The 26,286-nt window shown below is 36.6% G+C and overlaps 1 protein-coding gene across 1 annotated transcript in view; it reads right to left on the bottom strand.

Moving 5' to 3' along the window:
• Window positions 1-26,286, bottom strand: part of ARHGAP15 (Rho GTPase activating protein 15) — a 697,775-nt gene that overhangs the window by 203,375 nt on the left and 468,114 nt on the right. Inside the window, exon 11 of the mRNA XM_066345184.1 lies at window positions 2,921-2,998. Within this exon, the coding sequence (XP_066201281.1) occupies window positions 2,921-2,998 (78 nt within the window). The remainder of the gene's footprint in view (window positions 1-2,920; window positions 2,999-26,286) is intronic.

Genomic DNA, 26,286 nt, shown 5'->3' with positions numbered 1-26,286 from the left:
TAGTATCCTCTTTTTTTTCATTCCAAGACTTTCAGATTTTAATGTTTGCAAAATATAATCACTGAGTACATTTTACAATATTCTCTCCAAAAGATGGCATTATATCTCTGGATTTTAAACTGAAGTTTAGAAGTTAGATGAGTATGAATTACAGTAAATTTGACTACCAGTGAAATAAGAACCCAGGACGGAATTATTTATAATCTGGGCCTTGAAAAATAAGGAGAAATCTACTAGGCAGAAAGCCTGTGTTAGGTGGGGTGGGAAAGGAAACATGAGGATATTGATCAAGTAGAAGGAGGAGAGTATGTGAAGACATTAGTGATACAACAGCATGTAAATATTGGGGTATAGTTGCAAATGTATTGTGAAGGAAATTCAGAGCACCTGAAGCCAGTGAGAAATGAGGGAAGCCAGAGTACGATGACTGTGAATCCTGAAGGCAGAGACACTCTTGACTGGTTTTAGTGAAAGGAAAACTTACCTGTATTAAATAACTACTGTGAGCCATATGTCTAAGACGATGCTACATTCTATCTTATTCATCTCACAAGTGCATTTCCTACCGGGTGCCCTGCCCCGTCTTTACTGATAAAAACAGCAGAGAGGTTAAACAAAATGCCGATACATGTTTGATTTTCAGCCTATGAATTATCTGTAACCATATTATGATGCTTTAGTTTCATTGTTTTTCTTCAACATTTTCTAATTTTTTAAATTTTAATTCAGTCTTTTTTTAAACAACCTCACAAATATTTTATTGTATATCTACCACAAAACAAATATATCTCTTAATATATTTGCCAAAATTTTTGTTTATTTGCAACACTTTTACTATGTATAGTTATCACATATTTGTTCAAAAAAATACAATTGTATAATCTGTTTTCTCAATTCATAGCCTTTTTTTTTTTTGACAGAGAGAGTCAGAGAGAGGGATAGATAGGGACAGACAGACAGGAATGGAGAGAGATGAGACACATCAATTTTTCGTTGCGACACTTTAGTTGCTCATTGATTGCTTTCTCATATGTGCCTTGACTGTGGGGCTACAGCAGACCGAGTAACCCTTTGATCAAGCCAGTGACCTTGGGTCCAAGCTGGTGAGCTTTGCTTAAACCAAATGAACCGGCACTCAAGCTGGTGACCTCAGGGTCGCGAACCTGGATCCTCTGTGTCCCAGTCTGACACTCTATCCACTGCGCCACCGCCTGGCCAGGCTCATATTTTTTTTTAAGAGAACTTTTAGGTTTACACAGAAAAACAACAGATAATATAGAGTTGCCAGATACCTATGGACTCTTCCTCTTACCACCCCCAGTCATTTTTCCTTATTATTAACATCTTGCTTTAGTGTGGTGCATTTGTTACAACGATGAGCCAATACTGATATTTTATTAATAATTGAAGTCTACGGTTTACATTGTTTCACTCTTTGTGTTGTGCATTATATAGATTTTGATAAACATACTGTCATGTGTCCACCATTACAATATCAAAACAAGATGGTTTCATGGCTTTAAAATCCCTGTGTTCACTTATTCATCCCTCTTTCCCTTCCCTGCCACTGAACTTTTACTGTGCATAATTTTGCCTTTCCCAGATTGTCATGCAGTTGGGATAATTCAATATGTAGCCTTTTCAGACTAGTTTTTTTCACTTAGCAATATGTATTTAAGGTTCTTCCAAATCTCTTTGTGGCTTGATAACTCATTTCTTTTTATCACTGAATAATATTCCATTATATGGATGTGCCACAGTTTGTTTATATATTCATGTATTGAAGGTCATCTTGGTTGCTTGCAAGTTTTATCAACTATAAATAAAGCTGCTGCAAAAATATGTGTGCCAATTTTTGTGTGGACATAAGTTTTAAACTCATCTGAGTGAATGCCAAGAAATGCAATTGCTGTGTATTATGGTAAGAATATCCATACCACATACAAACATAATAAAATATGTTTATTTTCATAAGAAACTGCTAAACTGTCTTCCAAAGTGGCTGTACCCAATGTATTTCCCCAGCCATGACTGTGAGTTCCTGTTGCTACATATACTTGTCAGCATTTGGAGTTGATAGTGTTTCAGATTTTAGATAGTCTAATAGCTGTGTAGTGGTGTCACATTGTTTTAATTTGTTTTTATTTACTGATATATGCATTTCCTAATTTTTAATTTTTACTTATCAATGATTTAGTTTTCTGACATCTGTGATTTTGACTCCTAAATTTTCTACCATTCATTTATTCATTTATCAACATATAATAGATTATGTCTATTATATGCCAGTAACACTTTTAGAAGTTAGGTTATTTTTCTTACTTTTACATTTTTATTCTTTTCTTCATTTTTAGTTTGGCATATTCCTTTCATTATTTATTTCACAAAAACTATTAGTTGGTCTTTCTCTCTATGCTATTTATCTTTATGTAAACTATCATTTACTTCTCTGGTAATAATTGTTTACTTTCTTTAACTTTCTCTTTCTTCTTTCAAAACACATTATTATATATTCTGTAGGTAGAGAGCAGAGCACAGTTCTAACAGCTGTGGCTGATGCAATGCTGTGAGAATACTCCAGCACCTAAAACCCTCCTAGGCACATGCAGGAGGGAGCTCACCCACTGTAAGGAAGTGACTCAGCGCCAACCACGCAGCTCCCTGACTTTTCAGCCATTGGCTTTGAATAACATGCTGTAACAGACTACAGGCTGAGCCTGTGTATATAAGCTAGCTTACTTCCTGAATAAAGTGGATCTGCGTCACTGAACCTGGTCTCCAGAGTCGGTTCTCTGCGTCTCCATCGTCCTCACCCCTGGTGGGCCTTGTCCACAATGTTCAAAATGCCTTTGGCATAGAATCTGAAATATTGGTTGAGATAAATCTACTAAAAACTGTTTGAAATAAAGAAATCATTTACCTTGGTTGACAATGAATCTTAGTTTCTGTATTGTTGCCAGATTGCCGCTAACTCGATATATTCCATCAACTTCTAGACCTGAAAATAAAAGGGTATGTTTTATATTTATTGATATTAAAACTGAAATGGCAAAAAGAAAAGAAAATTAATAAATATCGGAAGAAAGACAGTAGTAAATCGCCATCAAATATCTCTACCTCACAGAGAAAACACATTTCTAAGTCCTAAATCAAGCAATCTTCAATATTTTAATCCCAAAAACTAATCGTGAAGTTCAGTGACAATTAGTGATCAATTAATTTGAGTCTAGTTGAAGCATAAAAGTACAGTAGGCAGCGTGGGATTTCACAGTATAGTTAAGATTCACTCCCAGGAAAAATATAGAAATTAAAATTTTCCTCTCTTTGTCTCCATTCTCTTGTTACCTGTTACTCTCTTTCTTCTCTCCCTCCCATTCCTATCCTATCCTATCCTATCCTATCCTATCCTATCCTATCCTATCCTATCCTATCCTATCCTATCCTATCCTATCCTATCCTATCCTATCCCATCCCATCCCATCCTATCCTACCCTATCCTAACCAATCCTATCCTATCCTATCCTATCCTATCCTATCCTATCCTATCCTATCCTATCCTATCCTATCCTATCCTATCCTAATCCTAACCTGTTCATTCTCATTTTCCATTGTCACTATAACGTAATATGTATTGGTCTGATTAATTCAAACTATAGTATGAAATTTCTATTCCAGATGTATAATCAGTTTGATAATCTCCAGTGTATTATAGGTAATAGGGTGCTCTGTGATAGGAGGAAAAGATAAAAAAGAATCCTTGACAAAATGGTGAGATTAGTTTTGGATAATTTTAAAGCTGGTTATTTACAATTCAAAAAACTTATGCTGGCAGTGGTTTTGGATAATAATCAACCACTTGTTTTCCATACATCTATTATAGCATCCAATTATTTCCAATACCAAATTATCAAAAAGATGAAGAAACAGGAAAGTGAAAAGAGAAACACTCAAACACTATCATTGTCCCTGAAAATGTTGATATAATTTCCATGGCGGGGAATATATATTCCTTGATGTGTCTAAGCCCTTCAAGAGGCCAGGGTGAGATTCTCAGCCAATGTAGATGTCACCATCTCAGCACTTTCTCACAGGTGGCACAGCACCATAGTTGAACACTGTAACTCACAATCATAAGTATTAAATAAATTGGTAGAGAACAGACTCGTAAACCACAGACAACAGCGTAGTGATTTCTGGGGGAAAGGCGGGATGCTAGGAGGTAAAGGAGGGTGTGGAGGGATAAGTGGTGATGGACAGAGACTTGAATTTGGGTGGTGAACACAGAATATATTGTACAGGTTATGTATTAGAGAATTGTGCAACTGAAACCTGTATAATATTGTTAATCAGTGTCAACCCAATAAACTCAATTTAAAATATTTTAAAAACAAAAATAAATAAATAAATTGGTAGAAACTATTATTATATAGTGTAACAGAATAAAAACCTTGTAAAGCTTTTTACTGATCTACAATGAGTTTCTTTATTGCTTTAATATCTCCATATTTACATATTTTATTGTTGAAAATTTTTGTCATTGTGCAAAATATTTCCTCAATGGGTCAGGTAGAATAATGTCATATGTAGCACTGGTATTAATGGCATAATTTAAAAACAATCATTTATTATTTTATTTTATTTATTTTTACCTTTTAATCACTTATGATTTTTATAAGACTTTGTCTTTTTAGAGCAGTTTTAGGTTTATAGCAAATTGACAAGGAGGGAGGTACAGAGATTTCCTGTATAACCACTGCCCCTCACACACATAGCCTTTCCCATGATCCACAGTATCCCACCAGAGTAGGACATTAACTCAACTGGGGAACCTATATTGATACATCATAATCATTCAAAGTCCATTACATGATGATTTCATCTTGGTGTACATTCTATGTATTTGAATAAGTACATAAGGACCTGCATCCATCATTATAGAGTTATACAAAGTATTTTCACTGCCTTAAAAGTTCTCCTGCCCCACCTGTGCATCCCACAACGGTTTTTATTCTTCCATGTAATAAACTATAAAGTAACTTGGGATAACATCAATAAAATGGAATAACTATCAACAAATGTATTAATTGGTGTGAGTTTTGTAGTTCTAGAGTAATCTAATAATAAATTACCAAGTCTCTGTTCTTTCCTGAGAACTACAAATATGTGAAGAATTGAAATGAAGTTGGATACTTATTGGTGGGTAAAAAGTGTCTAAGACATACACGTTAATAAAAATCAAACATGTATGTTTTTTTTCCTGATGCACAAAATAGTTCCATTCTTCAAAAATTAGTCCAGTTTGTTTGCTTTTAAGTACACTGTACATTTGACAACTTAAATATGACAGTAATCCTAATTAAAATTTTTTCTACTATTTGATTCCTAGATTTTCTATGAATCATGTTGGTCTTCAATTTCTGCACATACCAAGAACTTTATAATTTATTATCCATTTCCTTCTTGTTTTGTTATTATATAGCCCTTGGTACTTAATTTTAAATATAAATTATAAATAGTATGATAAATTTTTAAAATATGACAACTTATGCATTCAAGTAAGTGTGTCTCTTTCAAAGTTTTCCCTGTTGGGAGTATGCTTAATTTTTCTGAACATGTAGTCATTCAGGAAAATATTTTGGAATTCTGTAAAATCACCTGTATGGACTCCATATTGTCCATTGAAAAATATTCATGATGGCAACGTTGGGACCTTTGGTAATACTTTTAGTATTTAGAAGTATTCACAGGCCATTTAGAACCACAAATGATGAATAATGTCATCTTGCTTGCCAACAAAGAAAGTTTGGCCAAATGAAAGTAGTCCTGATTTTTCCCATTATCAGTTGTTCCAAAGAAATTTGAGAAACAGAATATTTCAGAAAATAAAAACATTAGTGGAATATATAAGACTACATTCTCCCAATAAAAACTCTTGTTTTTAAAGAATTAGTCAAATTAGCCATATTAAAATGATTAAAGATGAGGTGTCAACATCTAATACAATAAAAATGAGGAAATTTACTATATACATTTTTATTTCTTATATTTTTAAATTTTTTATTAATTTTAATTTATTGTGTTAACATGGATTCAAGTGTCCCACTAAATATAACACCCACTCCCCCCACCATGTTCCCCATTACACCCCCTTTGCACCCCTCCCCCTAAGTCCCTCCCCCCCTTCCTCTAAGATTTGCTGTCCTCTATTCTGCATCTATGTGTTATGTATTTTTAATTTCACTAATTCCTTCACCTTCTCTGATCCCATCTCCTCATCCCCCTTCCCTCTGACAGTTGTCCACTGGTCTCTGTGACCCTGCCTCTGCCTCTATTCTGTTCCTCAGTTCACTTTGTTTATTCGATTCTGTATATAAGTGAGATCATATGATATTTGTCTTTCTCTGCCTGGCTTATTTCACTTAACATAATAATTTCCAGGTCCATCCATGCTGTCACAAAAGGTAAGATTTCCTTCTTTTTCATGGCTCTGTAGTATTCTATTGTGTATATGTACCACTGCTTTTTAATCCACACGTCCACTGTCAGACACTTGGGTTGTTTCCAGACCTTGGCTATTGTAAACAATGCTGCAATAAATATGGGAATGCATATCTTCTTTTGAATCAGTAATTTTATATTCTTAGGATATATCCCTAAAAGTGGGATAGCTGGGTCAAAAGGCCCATTTTTAATTTTTTGAGGAAACACCACATTGTTTCCATGATGGCTGCACAAGTCTCCATTCCCACCGCAGTGCAGGAGGGTTCCCTTTTCTCCACATGCTCGCCAGCACTAATTGTGTGTTGACTTGTTAATGAGCGCCATTCTGACGGTAGTGAGGTGGTATCTCATTGTGGTATTAATTTGAATTTCTCTGATTAGTGACACAACATTTTTTCATATGCTCATTAGCCATCTGTATGTCCTCTTTGGAGAAGTGTCCATTCAGTTCTTTTGCCCATTTTTTAATTGGATGGTTTACCTGGTGTTGAGGTCTTTATAAATTTTGGTTATTAACCCCTTTTCAGATGTATTGGTGAATATGTTCTCCCATTGTGTGTGTTGTCTTTTTATTTTGTTCATGGTGTCTTCTGCTGTGCAAAAGCTTTTTAGTTTCATATAGTCCTATTTGTTTATTTTGTCCTTTATTTCACTTGCCCATGGAGATAAATCAGCAAAAATATTGATACTAGAGATATCAGGGAATTTACTGCCTATGATTTCTTCCAAGATGTTTATAGTTTCATGACATACATTTAAGTATTTTATCCATTTTAAGTTTATTTTTGTGAATGGTATAAGTTGGTGGTCTAGTATTTTTTTGCAGGTAGCTGTCCACTTTTCCCAACACCATTTATTAAAGAGACTGCCTTTACTCCACTGTATGTTCTTACCTCCTTTGTCAAATATCAATTGACCGTAAAGGCGTGGGTTTATTTCTGGGTTCTCTGTTCTGTTTCATTAATCTGTATGCCTGTTCTTATGCCAGTACCAAGCTGTTTTGATTACAATGGGCTTGTAGTATAACTTGATATTAGGAAGTGTGATACCTCCCACTTTACTCTTCATTTTCAAGATTGCTGAGGTTATTAATGTTCCTTTTTGGTTCCATATAAATTTTTGAAATATTCTAGATCTGTGAAGTATGCTATTGATATTTTAATAGGAATTGCATTGAATTTATATTGCTTTTGGCAATATTGACATTTCAATGATGTTTATTCTTCCTATTCATGAGCACGGTTTATGCTTCCACTTGTTTGTATCTTCCTTGATTTCTTTTTTTAATGTCTTAAAATATTCTGAGTACAAGTCTATTAGCTCCTTGGTTAAATTTACTCCTAGGTACTTTATTTTGTTGTTATTGCAATAATGAAGGGGATTTTTCCTTAATTTCTCTTTCAGACAGTTCATTGTTGGTGTATAAAAATGTCACTGATTTCTGAATATTAATTGTATATTATGTCACCTTGCAAAATTCATTTATCAGGTATAGTAGTTTTTTGACTGAGACTTTAGGGTTTTCTATATACAATATCATATCATCTGCAAATAATGATAGTTTTACTTCTTCTTTTCCAATTTGGAAGCCTTTTATTTCTTCTTCTTGTCTGACTGATCTGGCTAGGACTTTGAGAACTATATTGAATGAGAGTGGTGAAAGGGGGCACCCCTGCCTTTTTCTTGATATTAGGGTAATTGCTTTTAATTTTTTTGATTAATTTTAATGGGGTGACATTAGTAAATCAGGGTACATATGTTCAGAGAAAAACATCTCTAGGTTATTTTGACATTTGATTATGCTGCATTCCCATCACCCAAAGTCCAATTGTCTTCCGTCACCTTCTAACTCATTTTCTTTGTGTCCCTCCCCTACCCCAACCCCCTCCCTCTTCTGCCCACACCCTGTAACCCCCACACTCTTGTCCATGTCTCTGAGTCTCATTTTTATGTCCCACCTATGTATGGAATCATATAGTTCTTAATTTTTTCTGATTTACTTATTTTGCTCAGTATAATGTTATCAAGGTCCATCCATGTTGTTGTAAATGATCCGATGTCATCATCTCTTATGGCTGAGTAGTATTCCATAGTATATATGTACCAAAGCTTTTTAATCCACTCGTCCATTGACGGACACTTGGGCTGTTTCCAGATCTTCGCTATTGTGAACAATGCTGCCATAAACATGGGGGTGCATTTCTTCTTTTCAAACAGTGCTATGGTGTTCTTGGGGTATATTCCTAACAGTGGTATAGCTGGGTCAAAAGGCAGTTTGATATTTAATTTCTTGAGGAATCTCCATACTGTTTTCCACAGAGGCTGCACCAGTCTGCATTCCCACCAGCAGTGCAGGAGGGTACCCTTTTCTCCACATCCTCGCCAGCACTTATTCTGTGTTGTTATGTTAATGAGCGCCATTCTGACTGGTGTGAGGTGATATCTCATTGTGGTTTTAATTTGCATTTCTCTAATGATTAGTGATGTTGAGCATTTTTTCATATGCCTATTGGCCATCTGTATGTCTTCTTTGGAGAAGTGTCTATTCATTTGTTTTGGATTGGATTGTTTGTCTTCCTGGAATTAAGTTTTACAAGTTCTTTATAAATTTTGGTTATTAACCCCTTATCAGATGCATTGTCAAATATATTCTCCCATTGTGTAGTTTGTCTTTTTATTCTGTTCTTATTGTCTTTAGCTGTGCAGAAGCTTTTTAGTTTGATAAAGTCCCATTTGTTTATCCTGTCTTTTATTTCACTTGCCTGTGGAGATGAATCGGCAAATATATTGCTGCGAGAGATGTCAGAGAGCTTACTGACTATGTTTTCTTCTAAGATGCTTATAGTTTTACGGCTTACATTTAAGTCTTTATCCATTTTGAGTTTATTTTTGTGAATGGTATAAGTTGGTGGTCTAGTTTCACTTTTTTGTAGGTAGCTGTCCAATTTTCCCAACATCATTTGTTCAAGAGGCTGTCTTTACTCCAATGTGTGCTGTTACCTCCTTTGTCAAATATCAGTTGTATATAAAAGTGTGGGTTTATTTCTGGGTTCTCAGTTCTGTTCTATTGATCTATATGCCCATTCTTATGCCAGTACTAGGCTGTTTTGAGTACAATGGCCTTGTAGTATAACTTGATATTCGGACGTGTGATACCTACCACTTTATTCTTCCTTTTCAAGATTGCTGAGGCTGTTCGTGTTCTTTTTTGGTTACATATAAATTTTTTGAATATGTGTTCTATATCTCTGAAGTAAGTCATTGGTATTTTAATTGGTATAGTATTGAATTTATAAATTGCTTTGGGTAATATAGACATTTTAATGATGTTTATTTTTCCTAACCATGAACACAGTATATGCTTCCACTTGTTTGTATCTTCCCTGATTTCTTTCATCAATGTTTTATAATTTTCCGAGTACAAGTCTTTAATCTCCCTGGTTAAATTTATTCCTAAGTCCTTTATTTTTTTGGTTGCAATAGTAAAGGGGATTGATTTCTTAATTTCTCTTTCTGACAGTTCATTGTTAGTGTATAAAAATGTCTCTGATTTCTGAGTATTAATTTTATATCCTGCCACCCTGCTGAAATCATTTATCAGGTCTAGTAGTTTTTTTACTGCGAATTTAGGGTTTTCTAGATACGATATCATATCATCTGCAAATAATGATAGTTTTACTTCCAATTAGTCTTTTCTAATTGGATACCTTTTATTTCTTCTTCTTGTCTGATTGCTGTGGCTAGGACTTCCAGAACTATGTTGAATAAGAGTGGTGAAAGGGGGCACCCCTGCCTTGTTCCTGATCTTAAGGGGATTGCTTTTAATTTTTGCCCATTGAGTATGATGTTGGCTGTGGGTTTGTCATAGATGGCCTTTATCATGTTGAGGTATGTTCTCTGTATTCCCACTTTGCTGAGAGTTTTGATCATGAATGGGTGCTGGATTTTATCAAATGCTTTTTCTGCATCTTTTGAAATTATCATGTGGTTTTTCTCCTTCCTTTTGTTTATGTGATGTATCACATTGATTGATTTGCGAATATTGTACCAGCCTTGCCTCCCAAGAATGAATCCCACTTGATCATGGTGTATGATTTTTTTCATATATTGCTGGATCTGGTTTGCTAATATTTTGTTGAAGATTTTTGCATCTAAATTCATCAGGGATATTGGCTTATAATTTTCTTTCTTTGTGTTGTTTTTGCCTGGTTTTGGAATCAGAATTATGCTCACCTCATAAAAGGAGCTTGGAAGTCTTCCTCTTGAATTTTTTGAAATAGCTTGAGAAGGATAGGAGTTAGTTCTTCTTTGAATATTTTGTAGAATTCACTTGTGAAGCCATCAGTCCCAGGATTTTTCTTTTTGGGGAGATTTTGATAACTGTTTCAATCTCATTTGTTGTAATTGGTCTGTTTAGGTTTTCTGATTCTTCCAGATTAACTTTGGAAGATTATATGTTTCAAGGAATTTGTCCATTTCATCTAGGTTGTCTAGTTTTTTGGCATACAGTTCTTCATAGTATTTTCTTACAATATTTTGTATTTCTGTTGTGTCAGTTTTTATTTCTCCACTCTCATTTCTAATTTTATTTATTTGAGTCCTCTCTCTTTTTTTCTTGGTGAGTCTCGTTAAAGGTTCATCGATCTTGTTTACCTTTTCAAAGTACCAGCTCCTGGTTTCATTGATCCTCTGTATTGTTTCTTTTGCCTCTATGTCATTTATTTCTGCTCTGATCTTTATTATTTCCTTCTTTCTACTAGCTCTGGGCTTTACTTGCTGTTCTTTTTCTAGTTCTTTTAGATGTAGGGTCAAGTTGTTTATTTGAGCTTTTTCTAGCTTCTTAAGGTATGCCTGTAAAGCTATGAACTTTCCTCTCAGGACTGCTTTTGCTGTGTCCCATAAATTTTGAGTTGATGTATGCTCGTTATCGTTTGTTTCTAGGAATTTTTTAATTTCTTCTTTGATCTCATTGTTTACCCATTTGTTATTTAATAACATGCTATTTAGTTTCCATGTGTTTGAGTATTTTTCAGTTTTTCTGTTGATTTGTGAATATTGTACCAGATGCCTCCCTGGAATAAATCCCACTTGATCATGATTTATGATTTTTTTTAATGTATTGCTGAATCTGGTTTGCTAATATTTAGTTGAGAATTTTATCATCTAATCTACCAGTATGTTCCTCAGGGGTATTGGCCTATAGTTTTCTTTGTAGTGTTTTTACCTACTTTTGGAATGAGGATAATGTTTTCCTCATAAAAGGAGCTTGGAAGTCTTTCCTCCTCTTGAACTTTTTGAAATAGCTTGAGAAGGATAAGTGTTAGTTCTTCTTTGAATGTTTGGTAAAATTTGCCTGTGAAGCCATCCAGTCCAGGACTTTTGTTTGCTGGGAGTTTTTTGAAAACTGTTTCAATTTCATTTGTTGTAATTGGTCTGTTTAGGTTTTCTGATTCTTTTAGATTGAGTTTTGGAAGATTGTATGTTTCTAGGCATTTTTCCACTTCATCTAGATAGTCTGATATTTTGGCATACAGATCTTCACAGTATTTTCTTACAATGCTTTGTATTTCTGCAGTGTCAGTTGTTATTTCTTCACTTTAAATTTTAATTTTATTTATTTGAGTCTTCTCTCTTTTTTTCTTGATGAGTCTGGTTAAAGTTTCATCAATTTTGTTTACCTTTTCAAAGAGCCAGGTCTTGGTTTCATTGATTTTTTTTTTTTTTTTTTTTGCCACTATGTCATTTATTTCCACCCTGATCTTTATTATTTTCTTCCTTCTACTTCCTTGGGGCTTTATTTGTTGTTCTTTTTCTAGTTCTTTTAGGTGCAGGGCTAAGTTGTTTATTTGAGCTTTATCTTACTTCTTAAGGTATGCCTGTAATGCTATGAACTTCCCTCTCAGTACTGCTTTTGCTGTGTCCCATAAATTTTAAGTTGTTGTATATTCATTTTTATTTCAAGAAAATATTTTATTTCTTTTTTGTTCTCATTGTTTACCCATTTGTTATTAAATAACATGCTATTTAGCCTCCAAGTGTTTGAATGTTTTTCAATTGTAGTTGATGTTTAGTTTCATGCCATTGTGATCAGAGAAGATGCTTGATATGACTTCAATCATCTTAAATTTATTGAGACTTGTTTTGTGTCCTAACATCATGTGGCCTATCCTAGAGAATGTACCATAAGCACTTGTAAAGAATGTATATTCTGCTGCTTCGGGGTGAAAAGTTTTGAAGATATCAATTAAATCTAGTTGATCTAGGGTGTCATTTAAGGCTGCTTTTTCTTTGTTAATTTTCTGTCTGGAGGATCTATCCATTAATGTTAGTGAGGTATTAAAATCTCCTATTATAGTATTGCTGTTGATCTTGCCCTTTCTGTCTATCAAAATGGGTTTTATATATGTAGGTGCTCCTATATTAGGCACATAAATATTTAGAATGGTTATATCTTGTTATATCTTCCTGTTGGATTGTTCCCTTTATCATTATGTAGTGACCTTCTTTATCCCTTACTATATATAGCCTTTGTTTTAAAGTCTATTTTGTCAGATATAAGTATTGCTACTCCAGCGGGTTTATTTTTTTTTTGCATTTGCATGAAACACTTTTTTCTATTCCTTCAATTTCAGTCCATGCGTATCTTTTATTCTGAGGTGGGTCTCTTGTAGACAGTACAGATCCTGTTTTCTTATCCACATAGCTACCCTATGTCTTTTGATTGGAGCATTTAATGCATTTACATTTAAGGTTATTATTGATATGTTTTATTTTATTGCCATTTTATTCTTTAAATCTACAATCCTCTCTTTCTCGATTTCTTTTTTTTCCCTTTGCTTTTTTTTACAGTAGACCTTTTAACATTTCTTGCATACTGGTTTGGTTGTTATGAATTCATTGAGTTTTAATTTTTTGTTTTGGTCTGGGAAGCTTTTTATTTCTCCTTCAATTTTAAATCATAACCTTGCTGGATAAGGTAGTCTTGGTTGTAGGTTCTTGTTTTGCAACACTTTGAGTATTTCTTGCCAATTCCTTCTGAACTCAAGTATTTCTGTTGAGAAGTTCGATGTCATCCTTATTGGGGCTCCTCTGTAGGTAATTAACTGCTTTTCTCTTGCTGTTTTTAGTATTCTTTCATTGTCTCTTAACTTTGGCATTTTAATTATGATGTGTCTTGGTGTAGGCCTCCCTGGGTTCCTTCTTAATGGGGCTCTCTGTGCTTCTTGAACTTGTGTGAGTTTTTTCTTTTTTATATGAGGGAAATTTTCAGCTATGATTTCTTCAAACAGGTTCTCTATCCATTGTTTGTTTTCTTCTCCTTCAGGAACCTGTATGAGGTGGATGTTTTTTCTCTTCATGTTGTCACAGAAGTCTCTTAGAGTTTCCTTAGCCTTTTTGAGTCTCTTTTCTTTGAGCTCTACCTCTCTGCTTATGTTTATCTTGTCTTCCAAATTGCTGATTCAATCCTCCACTTTATCCAGCCTGCTGTTGACTCTTTTTAGTTCAGTCTTCATTTCTGATATTGTAGTTGTTATTTCTGATTGGTTCTTTTTTATTATTTCAATGTCCTTTTTGATGCTTGCTATCTCTTTATTTAGGGGCTCATCATGTCCATTCATCATTGCTCTAAGACCTTTGAGCATACTAAAAATCATTATTTTAAACTCTGCATCTGGTAGTTTTGTTACTTTCATCTCATTCAGTTCTTCTTCTGTGGATTTCTCTAGTTGATTCATTTGGGTTGGTGTTCTTTGTCTGCCCATTTTGTCTGTGTATTAGGTAGTGCTGTCTGACTGAAAATTTTGTGGTACTGACCTCCAGGCCACCTGTTTTCCTTGTTCTAGAAGTGCTTTTTTAGGGTATTATTTTCCTTCCTGTTGTGAGTATTGAATGCAGTCGGTCCTTTCATGGATATGGTTATTCCTTCAGGTTGACTGGCTTTATGGGTAAACCTTGATCATGTGTTTTACACACTGTGCAATGTTTGTCTTGTTGGATGTATTTATTCTTTATTTTTTCTGGTGCTTGCTAGACTCCTCCTTTGGGCATGCTGTTTGTGTAACTAGCTGAGTCTAGGGTTGGTGCTGTCTGCCACACACAACCAATTGTGTTGGTTCTAGATATTTTTTGGTTGGCATATGCTGTTGTTTGTAACCCATTGTGGGCTACCTGTCTGCAGTTACTATTCTTTAAGCTGTTTGTGTCTGCGTTTTCTGTGCCTGGGTAGTGTGGGAGGGGCCAACTTATGTATAAAGATCAGCTTCCTCTTGCTTAGAGATGACAGCAGCTCTGTAAAATTCCCAAGCTCCATAAGATTTGCCTCCACTTTTCAGCTGCTCCACTTCCTCTTGTAGCTACTTGGTCTTCCCACAGAGTCTTCTGTAGAAAGACTGTAAGGTGGGCTCAGACTGGTCCCACCCCACCAACCCCTCTATAGATTACAAGCTTGTGGGAGCAGTTATCTGAGGTTGGGAATACAACGTTAGTGGGACCCAGTAATTCAGGGCTTTCTTGGTCAGGAATGTGGCCCCTACTCCAAAGCCTAACCCCTCAGTCACTGCTGGATACTCAAATTTTATTTCTTGCCAACAAGGTGAGCAGCAGGTTCAGATTGAGTTGGGATGACAGTCCCCTCTGAAGCAGCTTTTACAGCTGGTGAGACCCTGGCCTCAGGGAGGAAGACTGAGAGAGTCCTATCCTGGGCCTGACTGTGCTCCTCCAAAAAATGGCTAAGCCCCTTGACTAGACCCAACAATAGGCTCATAGACCCACAGTTTAAATGTCTGTGCTCCAAGCCTCTCTCTGTCCCCCCCCCCTGTGGAATCTAGCCCAGCAGGGCAGGATATCCAGCACCCAGGCTAGATGACTGTGAAGCTCCAATTTATATAATGCACATGAGCCACTGTGCCAGTGCTGATCACAGAGAGCAGAACTCACTTCAGCTGGGTCAGGTGTGAGGAGCCTTTCCTTAGCATTTCACTTTAGCAAGGGTTGTAGGTCCTGAACTGATGCTCTCTGCAGCTGGTTACTGGATGTGCCAGCCCTGGGCCTCCCTGGCAGGAACCCGGTGCAGACCAATGGGAGACACTGCCCATGACTGGCTCTTAGCAACCTTCTTAGAGCTACAAGCAATCCAGAGTCTGTGCTGCCCCTGCTGGGTCCAGGTGTTTATGGAAATACAAAGATGCACATCTACTGTATGCTGGCTTTCACCCACTCTAGGCTTGAGGGAAGGTCCACTTAAAAAGCCAAGGTTCCTTGAGTCCTGCCTCCTGCAGCCTCTGTCTGCTAGCTGCTTGTTGGACTCAGCCAATGAAAAAAACCTCTGGTAGAGTCTAGAGCCTGCTGGAATGCAAAGATTAGGAAGGGTGGTGGGTATGGCCCAGTCCCTTGACCTCAGGTGTCAGTCTGTCCAGACTTTTTTCACAGACCTCAGTAGGTGTGGCCCCAGAAGTCCAGTGGGTGTGGGCTCTGAGACCCAGAAGTGTGGTCTGTGCACAGTCGGGACACTTTCTAGAGTCTGCAGCAAGGTAGAATTACCATTCTTAGAGTCAAGAGCATACTGTGGAAAGTTTTGGCCTCAGCACCAGAAAACTGAGTCACTGACGTATCCCCGCTTCCTGGCCTCTCAGAACAGATCCATCACCATGACTGGAGTAAGAGAAATTCCTGAGGGTGGGGCTGTTGCTTTTCATCAAGCTGATGCCACTCAGAGGGGACTGCTCCACCCAAGAAATATGGCGACTGCAGTATTGGAGAATGACTCAGAATAGGGGTTCCGGTGGCTGTCCCCATGGTGTCTCTCTCTGGGCCTCCAACTTCACACTCTTCTCATGCAACTTTAGTCCTCTCAGCTCTCCCTCTGTCGGAGCTCTGGGTAAGTGGCTGTGAATGAGATTTTCTGCGCAGGCCTTTTAAGACAAAATCTCTGAGAGCTCTGTCTCTTTCTTGCAGACAGAAAACCAGCTCTTTTCACCTCCAAATGCTATGTTGGTGCCTCTTCTAGGCTCTGGGTCTCTATCTAGGCTGGGGTTCTTGGCCTGGAGCTGAGGACTCACACCTCTCAGGCGACCCTCCCCACAGTGAGAGTGCCTCTGGACCCTCAGCCACCACTCACTCCTGAGAGCGAGGCAGACCTTTCCACTTCTCCACCCTTCGTACCAGTCTTGGTGTGGCTTCTGCTGTGATCTTTGGTTATAGAGTCCTCTTTGTTTAGTCCAAAGTTGGTTTTTCAAGATGATTGTTCTTAAATTAAGTTTTAATCTAATTTGGTCCTGGGAGGTGGCAATTGGAATGTCAGCCTACTCTGTCCTCATCTTGAAATCTTCAAAATTGAGTTTTTACTTACACAAGAAACATATGAATATTTTGGTTTTCATCAGCTGGAGGTCTTCATAGAGGTCATTGGCCCTCCTATGCAGCTTCCATGTGCTACAGGCTCCCACCTGTCACTATATACATTTTTGTACTTTTTTGTATTTTTCTGAAGTGAGAGCAGGGAGGCAGATAGACAGACTCCTGCATGCACCTGACTGGGATCCACCTGGCATACTCACTAGAGGGCGATGCTCTGCCCATCTGGGGTGTTGCTCTGTTGCAGCGGGAGCTATTCTGGTGCCTGAGGCAGAGGCCATGGAGCCATCCTCAGTGCCCGGGCCATCTTTGCTCCAATGGAGCCTTGGCTGTGGGAAGGGAAGAGAGAGATAGAGAGAAAGAAGAGAGGGAGGATGGAGAAGCATACGGGTGCTTTTCTTGTGTGCCCTGGCTAAGAATCAAACCTGGGACTTCCACATATCAGGCCGATGTTCTACCACTGAGCCAACTGGCCAGGGTCTATATACATTTTTAATACTAACTTTTGTTTTTCTAAATAGTGAGACTCTTATCAGAGGTTACCATATTTCCCCATGTATAAGACACTCCCATGTATAAAACACACCTTAACACTTTGAGTAGTAAGTTTTTTTCTTGCTTGCTGACCCCAGGGAGTGAGTTTGTTTTTCAAAATATGAAATTAGTTTCAGTTAATTTTGTTAACATTAAATCATGTTTGTTTGATAACCAACTTATGGAAACAAGAAGAACATATATTTGACTTTTTTAAATGTTGTCTTATACATTTTTAAAATAAAAATTTTTGTTATCTCATGCAATTCTCACTCAAAGTTTAAAGATCTACATGTATGATCATACTCTGTATGGTCAGGAGGCATGAGAACATACATGAATGTTTGTACTACTCAAAGGGTTAACTTTGGGACCCGAAATTTGAAAAAAAAAATGTATTGCATAAAGTTATTAAACTCAAATTTTATTCATCAAAACATTCATACAATTCCTCAAAAAGTGTGAAAAAGCCAGACATCCAAGAATAAACTACAACCACTGTATAAGGCACACCCAGTTTTTATTTATTTATTTATTATTTATTTATTTATTTTTTAAATGAAGTCTGGGAGCCCAAGGTAAATTCTTTTTTTTTTTTAAATTTATTTATTTATTCATTTTAGAGAGGAGAGGGAGAGACAGAGAGAGAGAGAGGAGAGAAGGAGCTGGAAGCATCAACTCCCATATGTGCCTTGACCGGGCAAGCCCAGGGTTTTGAACCGGCAACCTCAGCATTTCCAGGTTGACGCTTTATCCACTGCGCCACCACAGGTCAGGCCCACACCCAGTTTTTAGACTCTAATTTTTTTTAAAGGATGTGTCTTATACATGGGAAATACAGTAATAGTAAATGAAATTACTTGAATTTCAATGTATTTTTATTGTAAATAAGTTTTTTTCATTTTTCTTTTCTTTTTTTTTTCCGTGAGAGGAATGGAGAGATAGTAAGGCAGACCTCTGCGTGCATCCTGACTGGGATTTAACCAGCGCCTCGACCTGTGGCTGGTGTTCAAGTGCAGTCATCCCTCGCCATATCATGGCTCACTTTTTATGGTCTTACTATATTGTGGATTTTTAAATTGTAAATATCTAATTTTGTATTGTGAATTTTTTGCTATATTGTGGGATTTTGCAGTATATAGGTATTTTTGTATATTTATTATTTTAATTATTTTTGCAATAAAATAAGAAAAATAAGTGTGGGAAAGGTTAATAACAGTGTGGGAAAGGTTTATAAGAGTATAGGGAGTGTTTATAAAGTCTTAAAATATATATAAATAATAAAATAAATATAAGGTCACTACTTCGTGGATTTTCACCTATCGTGGGAGGTTCTGGAATCTTACCCCTGTGAAAGACAAGGGATCACTGTACCAAGCTATTTTTAGTGCCTAAGGCTGACATGCTCTGACCAACACAGCTATTCTCAGTACCTGGGGCCACTCGAATCAGTTGAGCCACTGGCTGCAGGAAGGGAAAAGGGAAATAAGGGGGAGGGTGGGAAGAAGCAAATGGTTACTTCTGTGTGCCCTGACTGGGAGTTGAACCCGTACATAGGTATGCCAGCTGATGCTCTATCCACTAAACAACTAGTCAGGGTCAATAAGGACCTTTCTTAAACCTCACTTTAATATTCATGTCTCTTTATATGAGGTGTAAAATCAAGTGTATTTCTATTTTGAAGCTGGGATTTTTCCTTTCTTAATATTATTTTATGTTGAAATGCCTATGTTGTCTAGAGTTATAAACTTGAATTTCAATGACTGAAATTCTTTAGTATCCAAAGCCTTTTGTTTTCCTTCTTATACAAATTTAAAGTCACAACATAAGAAATTAAGAAGTGCCCCTTTGGTCTTCAATAAATTTCAGTGGAAGGTTTTATTTTATTTTATTTTTTTAAGTGCAGTAATAGAAAACATTTGAAAGAGCAGTATGGGTTAGATATATTATGTATGAGCAATTGAAAAGCACTATACTGTTTAAGCAAAGCAGCCTCATCCTAAATTAATAACCCAATTTTCTTTTGGGATAAAAGGAGGGAGGGCTAGGAATGACGACAGGGAAGGTAACTCAGACCAGTGCCACTACTATAGTTATAGAACTCAGTCACAGCAGAGAAAGTGCTTTGAGGGTTAACATAAAAACCAGAAAGTAAAAGGGAGTAAAGCGAAACATACTGGATGCAATTTGAATCTAACTTGACACAACTTCCTAGCTCTTTAGATTCAGAGATATCGATACTATTTATCTTGCAAGGGATAACAGTCTTTGACATTAGTGGCTCCTACTTTAAAGGGCTCACGCTCCCCTGCTATCATAATTTTTAAATTACACAAATACAGTGAAAATGACAAAGTACATATTAAAAAGGAGTATATTACATTTTGCAAAATAATCTGGAACATATCAGTGAATTTTAGCAGTTATAAATTATATAGGGACAGTCTTGAAGTTGATTAGCTTTCCCCTCTATGGTTCAGAGAATGGCAGACCCAAAGTCCTGGGAATGTTACCCAAATTACAATGATTCACGTGCCATCCTCTTTTTGCTCCGAGAACTTTAAAAGTTCTGCCAAACCAAACCACTGTAAATTGGCAGATTTGGACATCCTTTTCATGACCACATTATCCATGTTGGATTGGAAACTACTTATTTTGGAAATATAATTAGACCTCTTATGATTTTTAAATGAGCAATGTCTTCAAGGTATCCATGTTGTACTTTGGTGACGTTTGGAGAAAAATCACTTTGTGAGGTACTTCTTTCAAGACAATATTATGACTGTGAATGTTGATAGGAATCTTGCCTTTTATGCTAAAAATACTTTGGGAACACGATCAAACTAAAGTCATTTTACATTTAAAAAAATTCAGACCATCATTAACGACAGCAATGAAAAATATCTCTGAAGAAATCCACACTCACCAAAATGTGGATTTTGTTTACAGCTGGTTGACCTTAAGTTTCAAAATAGTGTTTATCACTGACAGGAGTCACCAGGTATTGCTGTAGGAGTTTTCAAAAGCATTTCCAGCCCTTTTCTTCTGAAGAAGGTTAGAGTAGAATAGACACACAATTAGGAGTTATTAGAACAAATGGTGGTCTGAACCAATGGAAAGAATGCTGCTGTCGTGAGTAATTCCCACCATAAATTTAAGACACTTTTCCAAAAAGAAATGCAAGAGACCAGCACTGTTTCCAGAATTGACTAGCTTATATATGGGCGGTTTATAACAATGTAGACTAGCCTGTTAAAAATCATTACTAACTCTGGATTAGGTTGCATTCTTGGTAGCTTGAACGATGGATAAACCACGGAGATGTGGTGTTTGAGCCTGGTTGAGAGGTGTGCCTCCAAGTCTGTCTGTTTTTTTCTGGGAACATAAAAAATGCATTTGAACTTCTGGAGTCTGAAATGTGGGCTGGAAATGTGCACAAAGTGTCCCTCTCTTGAAATTTATGACACTTCCTAATTCCCAGGAGACCAGAGCTACTGCAAGAACAGTCATTCTTGCAATACTTTGGTCTTCAGTTTTTTCCTCTGGCAAGAACCACTGAGCACAGGAATACCCAGACTACCCCAAAGATACTGCATAATTCTTTCTCAGTCTTTCTGGAGGTCTTGCTTGGGTTTAGAGTTGAATATGAGGGGAAGTTTTGTGCCCTTTGGAATGGCACCCATTTCCTTCTCTAAATTATTCTTTCCAATCTTTAACTGTTCATGCATTTTAAATTCAATGACTGATCGCCTGCAAACTACTACCTTCTTTATTAGATCCAGCTAATAACACTGTTTTGTCTTTTTCCAAACAGCTCCAGATATATGGAAAAGATTTATATAGGCGGATGGGGATCCTCAAACCCCTCAGCAAGATCTTCTGAGCATGGCTTTTAAGATACCTAGAGGCAGAAAAAGCCCAATAGAGATCAGGGGAACTACCAGCTTTTAGGATACACCCTTAAAGGCTCCAACACCCCAGAGGGGTCTCATAGGATGCCATCTGGATCCTGCTTCAATAGTGGAAAGGAAGGTCATTGAGCTAAAGCCTGCCAGGCTTACAAGCCTCTGCTGTGAGGAAACAGGGACACTGGAAGGTAGGCTTCCCCCTCGCTCCTCTAAGGGAGGGTTCAGTCTCTTCCAGCCCTGCTCCAGCCACCTATGACCTAACCTTGCCCAGAAAGCTGGGGTTTGCCACTGAAGGCTGAAGGTGCCCAGGGCCGTCGGCCCCATCTACAACACTGTGGACGAGCCTAGGGTATTTCTTCCAAGAAGCAGGTAAACTGATCTCATTTGCACAAGGGCCACTTAACTATGTTTTGCCTGAATAGTCAGGTTTTTTATTCTTCCCTCAAAGATCTCTGTTGTGGGTGTTGATAGTCCTATTTTCTGCTGCTTTGCTTAATATATAGTGTTTCCTTTATCCCTCCTACCTCAATGCCCCACTCATATTTCAGTCTGGGACCTACTCCTAATTTAGAGCTCTCTTTCCCCCTTTTTCCAACTTCTATTATGAATCTACCTTTGCCACCCAGCTTAGTGTATCCCAAGGTTCTCTTTACCATGCCACAGTCGCAGAGCTCCAGGGAAAAGCACCCTGGTCTCATCTCTCCAGGCAGAGGAGAACAGAAGTTCCATATCCACGCATGCTGCAAATGGCTTTTCCAGTCTACCTGAATCCTTACCAGCTAAAAGCAGCGATCATTGGGACTTGGACATGAGCTGCAAAGTATAGAATGGTGACAACTCCAGTGCCATGCGGACTTTTCCTGGATGTGGACTTTTCCTGGACTCCTGCTCCCTGTGACAGCTCCTAACAGACTGAACTGTGGTTGGGTTGCATTTTTCAGGGATTTGGCATGGTGTTGGGGCCAACTTGGACTTGGTGAACATGTTAAGGACACTACTCTTTTATGGATGCTTGCTGTATTGGCCAAGAGTTTGCTTAAAGGCTTTTAATCACTGTAAAAAAAAATAGAAGACTGGATAAAGAAGATGGGGCACATATACACCATAGTATACTATTCAGCTAGAAGAAATGATGACATCGGATCACTTACAGCAGAATGGTGGAATCTTGATAACATTATGTGGAGTGAAATAAGTGAATCAGAAAAAAACAAGAACTGCAGGATTCCATACATTGGTGGGACATAAAAACAAGACTAAGAGACATGGACAGGAGTGTGGTGGTTACGGGGGGCGGGGGGAGGGAAGGAGGGAGAGGAGGAGGGGGAGGGGTACAAAGAAAACTGGATAGAGGGTGACAGAGGACGATCTCTCTTTGGGTGATGGGTATGCAACAGAACTAAATGACAAGATAACCTGGAAATGTTTTCTTTGAATATATGTACCCTGATTTATTGATGTCACCCCATTAAAATAAAAATTTATTTATAAAAAAAATTCAATGACTGAGAGTATAGAATGTAATTTGAATTTCTAGATTTCATTTCAACTCTGTCTCAATGGCTTGTATCTACACTGTGTCTGTTGCTGACTTGACTTTACTACTAATTTCTTGGGAGATGCTTATTCTTCAAGAATGATTACCTTAGGAAATAGTTGATACAATTCTGATTTTCAAACAAGAATAATTTTATTCTATATAAAAATATTATGACTTTATAATAACCATTTAAGTATTTTTTTTACCATACAGACAGTGCAATTCTTTGATAAAAATAAAAATTAAAGTACACAAAAGAGTATACAATGAAAATTAAGTACCTACCCTATCCTGCTGTTTAAAGATAGTCATTGTTAACAGTTCCGTTTTAGTTCTTTTTGTTGTTACTGATTGTTATGTTAATATGTCAGTTTGCTGTATATTAATTTATTAACTTTAAATGGTGTTTAATGACTCTTTATCAGAAAAAATAGAGTATAATGATAGTTACTACCTCTTATCCATATATCCTCTTTTTTCTTTATTAGTTACATTTGTCTATTTCTATTTTTTAATTAAAAAATTTTTTTAAGTGAAAGGAGGGGGATAGAGAGACAGACTCCCACAGGCACTCTAACTGGGATCCACCCAGCAAGCCCCATCTGGGGTTGATTTTCAGACCAACAGACCATCCTCAGTGCCCAAGGCCAACATTGAACCAATCGAGCCACTTGCTGCGGGAGGGAAAGAGAGAGAGACGAGGGAGAGGGCGGGGGAGAGAAGCAGACCATTGCTTCTCCTGTGTGCCCTGACAGGGAATGGAACCCCAGACCTCCACATGCTGGGCTGACACTCTATCCACTGAGCCAACCGGCCAGGGCCTCTATTTTTTAAAATATCAAATTATCTCTCACTATTAAAAAGTAAGGAACTTGGCACATTTACTTCTCCTCCTCTTCCTCATCACTTCCAATTTTATTCTTTATGTTATTGTTGCTTATCTTCTCAAATTTAGAATATTTTAATTTAATTCTTATAAATATTTTGTGAATTCTGTATGAGCTAATATTACTCACTTTAAAAAAAAAAGAGTATGATTGAATTAAACGTTAAAATTTTATTTGATAAAAGAGATCTCCTATAAGTCAAGGTCTACTATGTTCTCTCCTTCATCCTTTCCATCTTCTTATATTTTCAAATTAAGTGCTGTCCAATCAAACTTTCTGTGATGATGAATATGTTCTATATATTAATTCTCCAAGCCAGCAGTCACTTGCCACATATGGCTGGCTGCTGAGCACTTGAAATGTGGTTAATGGAATTGAGCAACTAAATTTTTCTTTTATTTAATTTTAAATAACAACCACATGTGGCTTATGACTACCATATCAGACAGTGAAGCTCTAGGTTAGGGTCAACTACTGTTCCTTTCTTGTATTCCACTGTTATTCTTTCTTGAATTTATTTTTAAGAGTCCTTTTTTTGTAAAAGTATATAGTTAGTATGTTTCTCTTACTTCTTCCATATCAATGACTGTTTCCTTTTGTTTCATAATTAATTGTTAATTTGAATATTTATTTGAGTTTTATAATCCTTTAGTTTTCTAATTCTGAAAAATAATGCTCAATTATGTTCTAACATTGCTGCTGCTAGGTCTGATATCAAATTGATTCTTGATGAGTTGTAGGTAAATTGCTTTGCCTTTCAGGATTTAAAAAAAAAACTTTCTCTTTAAACCCGTGGAAGTAAAATTTCTCTCCAATATACCCACATTTAGGCTCTTTCAATCAGAAAACATTGTCGTATCCTTCCCTCTATTTTCTCTCCTCTCTACATGTATAGTTTCTTTATAATGAATATTGCTCAGATTACGCATATGATTGAGAAACCAAATTAATCAGAGTAAATAATAGTCACAAATTTCCTGTCTCTGAACACATCTCCCTTCCCTCCTGCCCCTCAGTTGGCTTCATTCTTAAGTGGACAAGCTGAATGAAAGATTCCTGCAGAAGGAATGAGTTCTGAGTAGATAGCTGGCTAGAGGTTCTTAAGATATCAAAGTGAGAAGGGCTTTATTTGGATGTGCAATACTTTAACTGTTTTGTTCCAAGGCAAGCTCCCACCCAGCGTCTGTTGTAGAGGACCTGAGATATATTTCTTTACCACCTTCCTTCTCAAATGCCAGATTCCTCTCTGTCTCTCTAGGACTTGCTCTCAGGTTCCAGAGCTGCTGCAGGTGCTTCTGTGGTGCAGGTTAAATTAAGAAGGACTCAGCTCTCCCAGATGTTAGATCTAGTATTTAATAAACTATTTTTTTTAAATCATCTTCCTGCCAATTACTGCTCTTGTTATTTGTTAACTCCAATTTTGGACATTCTCTAGGACATCCCCGGAAAGAACTGTGCCTAATTATGGTGTCTGGGAATAATGTTTCTTCTGCTCAAATTTCTTCACTTGTTTGATCCCATCTGCTTCTTGTCTTCCTGGGATTTCTATTTCTGGTCTGCTGATGGCACCTTTTCTGTTTTCAGCACCATTCTTATAATTTTTCAGCACATCTTTTCTATCATTTCATTGTTTTTTTGTTTGTTTTTATGAAGGGGAATCAGACATGTTTTTGTAGTCTGTCTATTTAAAGAGGGGCCTGCATTTTTTTAAAGTATAAACTTTAATGCTTCAAAACAAAAGTTGCATTAGATTGTTAAGATTCTGCTGTAAAATAATTTTCTTTACTGGGCATCTGGGATATTAATAACCTGTGATTAAATTATGAATATTTAAAATACTAATTATGTGTCTCCAATTTCAATGTTGGAAGAATATGTTCATACAGGCTTTAGGATCAATGTACCCTTCGTTTTCTCATTCTTTTCCTTTTCTGTGTTTTCAGAAGTTTCTATTGTAATTTTTGTTTTTTCCAATGTGCCCTTTATTACTGAGATGAATATCTTTTTCTCTTCCATTTGCTTTATTAGTTCTTTCTTTACAATTTTCAACTCAATTTTAAAATTGAGTCTTACCATCCTTGTATGTTTGCTATAAATTCTTTTCATTGAGACACCACATTTTTCACTGTGAGTACACATTTTTCTTTTTCTTTTAAAAATGACTTCAAAATACACATCTTATAATCTTCACTATTTTTGTTTGATTTGATTAACAGTCCATTTTTGATTACTCATTTATGAATTTAGCATTTTTTATTTACCAGATATTTTATAGTACATTCATACAGAAGAGAAAATTTTCATCCTCATAAGGAAGTGAAAACTAGTTGTTGCTAAAATTTTTCTTAAAAAGTGTTAGACTGAATGAGGTCACTAAGAGAAGGGTATGTTTTGTTTCTAAGAGAACTACTTAGAGTCTCTGATGCTAATAAATAAATTATTTTTTATATTGTTTGTACTGCCAGTGTTCTAGATAGGGGTCAATTCAAGATTTAAATAAATATCCTAAAATGGAAATCCACAAACTAAAGAAAGTGGGACTAACAACAAAATGTATCTGACA

Source organism: Saccopteryx leptura, chromosome 7 (assembly GCF_036850995.1).
Source record: "Saccopteryx leptura isolate mSacLep1 chromosome 7, mSacLep1_pri_phased_curated, whole genome shotgun sequence".
Taxonomy (NCBI): Eukaryota; Metazoa; Chordata; class Mammalia; order Chiroptera; family Emballonuridae; genus Saccopteryx; species Saccopteryx leptura.
The sequence above is the reverse complement of the archived record's forward strand: the minus strand, read 5'-3'. Positions and strand labels throughout refer to the sequence as shown.